Here is an 11,013-nt window from a genome sequence, read left to right as displayed (position 1 = left end):
AGGCGGGTAGGTTATTTTAGCCAGGCCGGCTAAAATAATTGGTCGTGCTTTTTACAGCGCCACGGCTTCCACAGATGACATTTTTTTATGTATTTATTGTCAAAGCATTTAATGCATTCATTGATATCGGGATGTTAAAAGCATTACATGGAATATAACAAAAAGTGTTTCTGAAGTGAATTACCTACCCCACCTTTAATTCCAAATATATACTCTTGGTAAAAAAGCTTATATGTTTACCATTCATTTTGTTGCTTTGTGCCATGCATGATTGTCTTTTTTGGCATGTCTCTGAACAACACAGGTTAGAAAGTAGTCGAAAAATGTGCATGCAACACTGTGAAGGGTAGGATGGCTTACACTTTCTTTATGTCCAGACATGCTCCATGTACTCTATGTGCAGTTACACAAAGAGTTGCTTTTGATTGGTCCTCTTTTTTTTATTGGTTTGAACTCTTGTGTGCCAATCCAATCAATTATACAAGAATGTCTTTCAAGTGCTGGAAAATATAACATGTGTCTTCTGTAATCAGAAAAGAGCTGTTACATTCCTGTACAGTAAAGCTTGTTTAAGACCAATGAAAATGCTGTCAACACAGAAATACTCCATGTAGAAACAAAAAGCTGAAAACCTTTGTTAGAAAATATTTCACAAGTAATAAGTGACATTACTTACAGTATTACACGGGTATCAGTAGCCTATGACATTTTGAAAGTACCTTCCCAACACTTCCCTTTCATTTTAAAGAAGGTTGTGGTCCTCAAAAGTCACGTACACTTTAGTTTCAGTTAAACTAAAAAAGGTGATCTAAATATGTTAATCTACAAAGATGCATGTGTCAGTTTTAAGATGTGTAAAAGAGTGTTGCGACAGTGAGAACTGCGGGAAAAGGTGTGTGTGTGTGTGTGTGTGTGTGTGTGTGTGTGTGTGTGTGTGTGTGTGTGTGTGTGTGTGTGTGTGTGTGTGTGTGTTTTAAAGTGTGTGGGCAGAGCAGCAGAGAGTGCACTGCTGAATCAGTGTTAGCGCGAAGAAGCAATGTAGTCAGATGAAATGACTCTGGCTGTGTCTAAATGCTTCAAATCACTGAGGGAGAGTACGGGAAGCAAAGACAAGCCTGAGCTTTTCACTCGGGGATAATTATCCAGCAGTAATTTAAAAGAACTCGGGTTAGTGATCCTTAAAAAAAATCTACCAGAAGGCCTATAAATATTCCAACAAAACTACATCTAATACGGCCCATCAGGAATACTTTGTGACCCCAATGATATAGTCTGTAAATAACCAGGAACATTAAATGACTCTGCCCTGTAGTGATTCTTCTTTGAGAGTGTGACTCCAAGCTGAATTTCTGGATTTTGTGATTAAAATGCAAATGAGAGCTCAGACGTGGTCGCGAAGCAAGGTAGGCCGGGCAAATAGCATGTAGGGGATAAGAGTGTGTTGAGAGACAAACTATTTTCTGCAGTGTGAGGGCAGCAGGGAGGATCTGTGGCTTAAAGCCATCGCGGAGCTGCTGTAGGAGATGCATTCTTTCTGACGAGGGGAGGGGGGAGAGAGAGAGAGAGAGAGAGAGAGAGAGAGAGAGAGAGAGAGAGAGAGAGAGAGAGAGAGAGAGAGAGAGAGAAAGAGCTGAGCAGAGCACACACGTCGCACTATCAACTGAATCCATCTAAGAAAACAACTCGCACGGAGTCCGGGTGAGCTGCGCAGATACTAAAAGGCAAGTTTGAGCTTCCCCCGATAAAAGAGCGCAGCGGACGGACGCAGCTGGCCGTCATGGCCTGTGGAGGACACTTCGGAGAGTGCGTCCTCACCGTTCGGGCAGAGTGTGGAAGGGGAGAGCTGGCGATCACCCTGCCGCCGCTTCCTTCGGTCCTCAAGCGCTGCAGACGCTGTTAAAAACGGAGGTTGGGAAAGACGCAAAAACAAAGGTGCGCTGGGGTCGGACGCGCAGACATTATTCGAGGGGACCCATTCGGGAAAATATGCTGTTCCGGAGATTCACTGGGTCCACGCTTCTGATCGGAACCGACTCCTCGCACCAGCTTTACCGAAGGGACCTTTACGCACGGGTTTACAGCGGGACCGCATGAAGGACAGAGGCGCAAGGAAAGGGAAAAGTTGAACGGGTTTTGTAATGGATAAACGCTCCCCAAAGGTACAGTGGCTGTTTTTGAGTAACACAGTTGGAGAGGAATAAGGGTAAAAAACGACAGTCCTAAATACTGTCAATATCAATCGGCTCGTTTTATATTAAATGTGGAATGTTTTTCATTTAAAAAAGAACCCTTTTCTTAACAACATATCCACACACGCGTTTTTCTACTATAGCTCTAATAATCGGTTAATCAAAGCATGAATTCACCACTTCACAGTGAGTTTTAAGATTAATGAAAATAGTTATCCAATTCATTTGTAGGTTAATTTCATCGTGTTAAAGATTAATGCCCTACAAAGCGTACCGCTCCACATTTTTCACCCGGGAGAAAACCTGATTTTTTTTTTGGAAGGGTAGGCTTTCACTCTCAATGCACTGCACGGTTTTCAATTCCCCCTTTGAAATAATTCATTCAAATGAACACCGCTCACTGGGCAGGCTTTGAAGTATACCTGATCCGCCTCTTATCGCTTCTTAAATACCCTATCCATTTTAAACTTTTAATTGCGTTTCTGTCGCTAAATCCACTCCTAATCCGATTGTCCTGGCCACATATCACAGCGTTCATCTGGCGCTGAGAAACTGTGCTCAGTCGGCTGGAAATTAAATCAAAATGAAAGAAAAGCGAAAAAAAAAAGTCACTCTCCCTCCTTGATCTATCCATGTCTACCAGTCATCGGGTTTGGGGTTGTCAAGTAAAGACCAACTTGACATGGTTTCCCTTTTTAAGGTTATAATGTGGATTCTTGGTGACATTTATTTATGCAGCTATAATAATCTTGATGCTGCTGCCTTCTGCTGTTGGTTCGGCTGCTGTGGCAGCACATTTTATCGCCTCATGTGGTTGCTTATACCCCCCGAAGCTTATTTGATTAAATTTAGCCCTTTCAATTTAGAAAAGTAGATCACAGATGTGTGTCAAAGGATTGCTTCTCCATCTCTGCCACAAAGAGCCCATGGAGGCTGTATCTCGTCAACAAACAACAAGGGAGTGTAAAGAAGCAGGGGGAGGCCAAAACATGGGCTTTCTTTATACTTCTTGGACACCTTCTTTTTCACGATATATATAGTTCCCTTTAATGGCTTCAGGACATAACACATCTGCAAATTAGTAAGTTATTTTCTTTACGATGTGGCTAACTGGCTACTCCTGCTCCTTGACAAACCCTGCGGGACGTCTTAATCCACACTCAAGGCCGTTCCTGTGCTTAACATTCAACCTATCGTTCACATTATTGCGTGTTATCCAACATCAACTAAGGGGGAAGCTTCAGTTAAGCTGAAAGCCACCGATGACAACCAGTATCTTTCAATCATGTGGGGAAAGAGATGGAGAGAAAAAATGTTTGATGGGTCATAAAACTTGGAATAATGGATCTGGGGGTCTACTATAATCCAATGGCCTTGTGCTTTACTACAAACCTCTCCATGCTGAAAAATAGCCTGTATCGATCATTTATTGCAGGTGGAGGGATTAATTTATTTTCCAATCCCATTTCATCTGACAGCTCATGTATGTCACTCCATCGAGAGGAGGAGCTGACATGCAGGATCTCTCTCTCTTCCACGACTGCGTGTTGTTTTGTAATTCCATGGCTTCGAATCTTCATTTTGGCGACGGTGTGTTCAGGCCTAGGCTGTCTTCATTAGCCTTATCTCATTTGAGCATGTTTTCCATTAAGCAGCGTTGATGTTGCTCAGAACCTCTGTGGATCTGCAAGTGTGTCCTTGCAGTCCTCTATTGCCTCCTTTGATAGGGCAAGGCATAAAAGCCTTCTTTATGTCTGTGAAACCGGATGTGCAAGAGCTGTTCTGAATATTTATCAGATGGTTGGACTCTTTTTTATTTATTTTTTTAAGCCAGTGCATAATTTGATGTCGGCAGTGAGCGGTATTTTTTGTGACTCTGTTTGGGGGAGAGGGAAAGAGAACAAGGGATGGAAATATATTTGGTATGTGTGTGTGTGAATGGGTGTATGTCAAATAAAGAAAAAGAGGAAGAGGGGGAGAATTGAGGCCCCTTTTTTTCTGAGAACGGACCACCCCTAAATATACTAATCCAGCATTTCTTTGTTTTCCCACACAGGTCTCTGGATCCAAATGTCACCCCCCTTGGACTCTGTCCTGGTCTGGGACCAGCAGCGTGTGACGGACAGGCGAGTGGAGCCTGCGGTGGCTCTCTACTGCGTGGCTTCAAATTGGCCCCGGCTGAGCTCTGCATGGAGCACAGAGTGAAGAGTCCTGCTATGGTCCGATGTCTCAGCATGGATGGAGTCAGTCAGAAGACTGGCCACCACTAATGAGACCATCGCTCTTCAGATGAGGACTAGCATTTACAGGATTACTCCCACGGTTTCCTGCTGTTTTCTCAGCTAATTGCATCATTACCAAACTCCTAGTCGGACCTTTCTGGTTTTTGGTGGATATATACGTCATTGCCTTTCTGAATTTCATATTTCTTTAATCCCCTATCAGTTTTTTTTATATATCGTTGGTTTCCTTTTTCCTGTTTTGTTTTTCCACTATGGAGTTTCTCGCTGGAACCTGGAATAAAGATTGGGCTTCATTCTTGCAATTTTGGTTGACTGTAATCCTAAGCCTCCAAATGCAATTCAGCCCGGGTGCGTCTTGCCCGGAAGAGTGTCGTTGTGACAAACCCTTTGTGTACTGCAATGAACGCAGCCTGACATCAGTGCCTCAGGGGATACAGGACGGCTTCAAGGTCCTCTTCCTACACAACAACCAGATAAACAATGCTGGCTTCCCCATGGACCTTCACAATGTGGCCACTGTGGAGACTGTGTATCTCTACGGCAACCAGCTGGATGAGTTTCCCATCAATCTGCCCAAAAACACCAGGGTCCTGCATCTCCAGGAGAACAATATCCAAACAATTTCTAGGGCAGCCCTGGCCCAGCTGACTCGACTAGAGGAGCTGCACCTTGATGATAACTCCATCTCCACAGTGGGGGTGGAAGAAGGGGCCTTTAGGGAGGCAATAAGCCTCAAACTCCTCTTCCTCACCAAGAACCACTTAAGCAGCATTCCCATTGGCCTTCCAGAGGACCTGAAAGAGTTGCGGATGGATGAGAATCGCATCGCTCACATTGCAGAGGAGGCCTTTCAGAATGTGACACGCCTGCAACGCCTCCTGCTAGACGGGAACCTGCTAACGGACGAGGGTATTGCACCAGGGACCTTCCAGGAACTGACCAACCTCCGTGAGCTGGCCCTGGCCCGCAATTCACTCACCTTCCCCCCTCCCCTCTTACCTAGCCAGGCATTGGTCAAACTGAGCCTGCAGGATAACCAGATTGACAAGATCCCTGTTGCAGCCTTCGCTGAGCTGAACAGGCTGGAAAGACTGGATATCTCCAGTAACCAGCTTCAGACTCTCACGCAGGGCGTGTTTGATGGCCTGTCTAGCCTAAAGCATCTCATGGTGCGCAATAACCCCTGGCGTTGTGACTGTGCTGTGAAATGGGTGGTGGTGTGGCTGAAGTCTTTGCCCTCCTCCATCAACGCCCGAGGGTTTGTGTGCCTGAGTCCGGAAAAGGTGCGCGGTATGGCAATCAGAGAGCTCACGCTGGATAGTATAGAGTGCCCGATTGAAGTTGATCAGCCACCCTGGCCCACCCTCCGCTCCACACCCCCTCCCCCACCAACAACAACCCCTATCACCACCATGATCTCAACCCTCATCAGCACATCCATCCCTTTCTACTTTGACTCACCCTCACCCCCTTTAACCCCAATCCATAACAACCCTCCTGGGCCCCTGCCTCCTTATGAGGACCCCCTTCAGATCTCCTTCCATGTGGTCAACTCTACCAGCATCGAGGTGAGCTGGGCTTCCTATTTCACCGTCACAGCCTACAAGGTCACTTGGGTCAAAAGGGGCCAAAGCCAAATAAACGAAGGAATGCGGGAGAGGACTGTGAGTGGGGACAGGCGGCAAATTAGCCTCACTGACCTTGAGCCCCGATCCGTGTATCGGATTTGCGTGCATGTTCTGGACACCCTAAATTCCTACAGGCCCGGAGAGGATACTATATGCTCTGAGGCCAGGACCAAGGCTGTTGTGTCTACAAAGCCTCCGGGGAGAGAGCCATCTCCACAGGAGAGCATTAATTCCACGCTGCTAATGGCTGGGATCATAGGTGGGGCGGTGCTCATCATCCTGGTAACGCTGCTCAGCCTGTTCTGCTGGCACATGCACAGGAAGAGCCGGTCATCTTCGACCAAGTGGAAATACAACCGGGGCAGAAGAAAAGACGACTACGGTGAGGCTGGAACCAAGAAGGATAACTCCATTCTGGAAATGACTGAGACCAGTTTCCAGATAGTGGCGCTGAACAATGAGCAGCTGCTCAAGGGAGATTTCCGCATTCAGCCTATCTACACGCCCAACGGGGGCATTGGATTTAGAGACTGTCACCTCAGTAACAACAGCCTAGCCTTCTGCAAGAGCAGCAACGTGCCCAGTACAGAGTTCTGCCATACGTGATGCTGCAGTCTTTTCACATACCATAAACAATGAATACACGCATAAATGTACACACATACAACATTTGTGAAGACAACAAAAAAATACAAAAATTCTAGTGAAATATAACTGTACTATATATATTTCCAAGTTCTGTCTACAATGTAATTTATACTATGGATAATAATGTGGGATTCTCTGCTATCTTTTTTATTTTTAGAAGAAGAGATACAAGTGTTTCTTTTTTTTATAACCAGCAGGGTTTTGAACGTTGTTTTAATGGTCAGTACTGTACATGAACATGGATTTGTACAATCACGGCACCCTGGGTGTAGCTTCTGATTGACGCTGTCAGCCTTGGGAAATGTTGAGGGGCGCTTAGAGGGCTGGGATCCTTTGCTAACCACAGAAGCAAAATATGGCCTTTTTGCTCTTTTAAACACTACAAACCCTCCCCAGTACAACAGTACAGTAAAGACAACACAGCACGGAGGAAATCCAAACACTGCTGATTAGAGCGCTGTTGAAATATAGCACTGGTTCATTGGCGGTATGTTGTGAAAAAAAAGGACTGAAGTGCACTTTCTTATTAATGGAAGCGAAGCAGGAAATAAGCAGAGGTGGTGATCACATGGAAGGGAGTGTGGACGGCTGTGTAGGAAGAATGTCATTGTTGCTGTTGAAAAGCCTGGACAGAGATTTCCCATAAGTGCCTTAACACTAAAAGCATCTTTGTTCTACTGGTTTACAGTGGAACAAAGGTGGGCTTAGTCAAGAGACACTTTTTGGAGAAAATAAATTGGTAATTTTCATCATATTTGTATTTTTTTCTGAGGAGGTGCAATTATTACCACAAGTTCAAAAAGGAACAAAGGATGTTTGTCCTTAATGAGGTGCATGGATGTGCTGAGACTCGCAGATCCTTTTGAAGAAATTCCCTAATTTGTTCTGCTTCTCTTTTTCCCTTGTTTTGGCAATTGAGGCCACAAGGGGGCAGTTTCCCTTAGCGTCGTGTGTGGGACAGAGGGCAAGACAGACAGAGGGAAGGAAGAAGGAAGAAAAAGCTGCATAGATCACTTTACATCCACAATTCCCCTAGAGTCCATTACCCAGACGACATTAATCATGCTCAAACAACATTGTTTAGCGTATTATTGCTCATCGAGCTACTTAATGATGTGGAATCATTTAAAACTAACAGTATTTTCTGTGTTCGGTGGCTAAATGATATAGATTTTCACCACTGTGGTCCATCATGATTGGAAGGCCTATGTTCCCAAGCTCTGTGTGTGTGAGTGCGATGCATTTTGAGAAAGCACACACATAATGCTAATTATACACCCACTTATTTCCAACCGTGTCCCAGCGTTCATTAGGCTTTTTGATACATTTGGAAATTACCACAATAGGATTGTGCTCCGCCCATGGAACCTCACAATGCTGCACACAGTTGTGACTGAGAAGCTCATCCAGCGTTTCATCATTCAACCCTTTGTGCACATTTTATGAGACTGTCTACTTCATTTATGGTTTCGCTCTACCTGAACAATGCACCTGCTCACTTCACACCATTAGGTCCTTCGATGATGATCCTCGCCCTATCTCCCCTCATTTTCCGTCCTTCCCTCCCCCGTCTCCCTGCATGAGCTCAATTAAAACACTTTCCCTGCCCTTCAGCATGTGCGCTGTGGTGGCAGCTCTTTGCATGCGATGTGCCAGTGAAAGGTCTTCATTATTCACTTCTTAAGAAGACTTTATTTGATTTGACAAGATTCTAGTTTGAGGGGCCAAGCTTAAAGATTTCCCACCGCCGACACTTTTGCCCCCACCTTTCCCCCTCTCCTCATAATCCTCGACCAAAAAAGGGAGAAAAATATGTAGACCTTATTTTCACTTGGCTGCATGGAGCTCACACTGGGAGACTGAGTGTGTGTTAACTCTTTGTGGGGTTTACAGTTTCTGCTGCTCCAACAAACATGGTAGATAACTGACAAAAACTAGGCTGAAGGGAAAATATTTGTAAGGGCTTGTACTCAAGTTATTCCAGTGTCAAGATTATCTTTGAGAGGATTTTCTTTATTCATTCTGGATATCTCAAAAGTAGCTGCACTTACTGTAATTCCAGCGATAGCTCCGATCACGTTGAATTGAATTTGAGGTGGCGCGCACACTTGCACAGCCCCAGTGTTGAAAATCTGTTCACATTTGAAACATGACCAAACACAATGATTGAATGAAATCTGTCCCAACACGTCATGTAGTGTTGTTATTTTTTACCTTTTTGTTGGATTTTCTTTTTAGAAGCAAATGGATACCTTTTTCCACAATTAAGCATAAGTTTAGTTTCTGGAAATATTCACTCTATTGCTGTGGTTTAATGAGAAGATTCATACCATCTGATGTTTGTGAACTAAATGTGAAGCTACCAGCAGCAGCCAGTGAGGTTAGCTTTGCATAAAAACTGGAGACAGCTAGCTTGGTTCTGTCCAAAACTAGAAATATTTTCTGTCAAACAACATGGTCACTTTTAGAGTTATTTTGAATGGACACATATATTGTGTTAATAAGTGATGGTTGATGGGGTTTGCTACATTTGGACTGAGCCAGGACTTACCCCCTGTTTCAAAAATACTGCTAAGCTAGCTAAATGGCTGCTGTTTTTAGCTTCATATTTGCAGTAGGGACATGAGGAGGTCAATCCTCTCATCTAACTCTTAGCAAGAAAATGAACAATATAATATTTGGCAAAATTACAAACTGTTCCCTTCTGTGAATAAAGATAATAATAGAAAATATGTTCATTTGCTTTGCAACAAAATGATTGTAAAGTATGTTTTTAAGACTTCAATACATGACATGTTTAGAATGGGTATTTATTCACGTTGGGTTTATCAAAAATAAGATCTTCTGTGGTTAACAAGGCATCTCCACTTTTTATTTCAACCTTTTTCTATGAATATCCACAGCTGAACATAACCCCCACGCAGAAACACTTGAACATTTACATCAAATATCATTTATTACTCTGTGTTGCACCCCTTAAAGTCACATGCTAATCAAACAAATGGGGTCAAACTGTCGAAACATAAAGTATCTCCCCTGTCTGTGAATGTGTAACGGAGACAGATATTTGCCTTACCTTTTATGCAGGACTGAATGATAAGCTAGTGAGAGCGTTTAGTGGGAGGAAGAAAGGAGGAGACATAAAGAGACGGCAACAAGAATGCAGAAAAGAAAGCACATTACTCTTAACAATTTTCAGCCACGGCGCAGCAACAATAACAGTGTTAACAGGAAGAACAACACGGAGCATGACGCACAGTAGCTAACGAGAGACTGTTCATCCCTAATGCCAGACCTTAAGCGGTGCATGGCTAATGATTCGTGCTTTGAAGCTTTGGTGGTTGTTTAGCAGCGTACATTATTCTTAATTTTCTTGATGAAAGAACGCGGCTGCAGATCCGTGACCATGGAATTACACAAAATGTATCAAGGACTGCTAGCGTAGGATTATTACTGTTTCTGGGTGCTGAGGAGTAATTTCCCTTAAAGCTCATTGAATCATGTTGAAATAATTATGTTCAAACTCCAAGAGGTCAACACAAATGAGTGGTTGAATATGTTTAAAATCGTCTTTCTACCTGCAGGCAAAACTACAAATATCTCTTAGCCAGTAACATTCATTCAAGGATTTTTGCATGTACTGTATTTAGCTTCATAGCCTTTCATTTGTTTATCTTACCGGGTTTTTTTCTTCTTCTAGCAATCCCCCAGTGGTGGTTGAGGTACAGTATGAGCAACCATACAGGAGAGTTTTGAGAAAGAAGGCTTGAAAGTTACAGTGCATGTGAAGCAACTGCGTACGGATACTCATGGAGACGCTGCAGTGTTACGTTAGCCATCCACACCAAGTTTTCTTAGGAACCAAAGTTACATTTCTGTTCTCATGATGAAATATTGATGTTGTTCCATGTATGTGCCTTGAGGTTGAACTTACAATGTAAAGTCCTTGAAAACCTTTAAATGTTTTTGCACAAACTGTAAATACTTAAGTGAAGCTTTTTGAAAAATAAAAGAGCCATTGGATTTGGGCGATCACTCCTTCTTCATTTTAGAAAAGTATATTCTGTCCATGAGTGATCCCACATTCTTTTTATTTTACGTATGAGTTGTGGCAAGACGGGGGAAAGTTTGTACATTACACACAGGGTTTTAGCTAAATGTATTTTGGGTCAGACACTAGTAATTGGGGATCAAAGATGTGTACCACACCATGCCAAGTTATCCTCTTATTTCTATAAGGGAAGCTTGAGACATCTTAGCGTAGCCACCGCAGCTTAGCGTACTGCTGGGGGAAATCCAGGATAC

General features: G+C 43.6%; 1 protein-coding gene across 1 annotated transcript; it reads left to right on the top strand.

Moving 5' to 3' along the window:
- Window positions 1-1,599: 1,599 nt before the first annotated feature.
- flrt2 (fibronectin leucine rich transmembrane protein 2) lies at window positions 1,600-10,731 on the top strand. The gene is made up of 2 exons (XM_010789358.1): window positions 1,600-2,159; window positions 4,246-10,731. The coding sequence occupies exon 2, from the start codon at window positions 4,684-4,686 to the stop codon at window positions 6,664-6,666; it is 1,983 nt and encodes a 660-aa protein (XP_010787660.1). The 5' UTR covers window positions 1,600-2,159; window positions 4,246-4,683; the 3' UTR covers window positions 6,667-10,731.
- Window positions 10,732-11,013: the final 282 nt, after the last annotated feature.

Source organism: Notothenia coriiceps, unplaced genomic scaffold, assembly GCF_000735185.1.
Source record: "Notothenia coriiceps isolate Sejong01 unplaced genomic scaffold, NC01 NC01_scaffold00032808, whole genome shotgun sequence".
NCBI classification, from domain to species: domain Eukaryota; kingdom Metazoa; phylum Chordata; class Actinopteri; order Perciformes; family Nototheniidae; genus Notothenia; species Notothenia coriiceps.
Note: the sequence above shows the minus strand (reverse complement) of the source record. Positions and strands in the feature narration are given on the sequence as shown.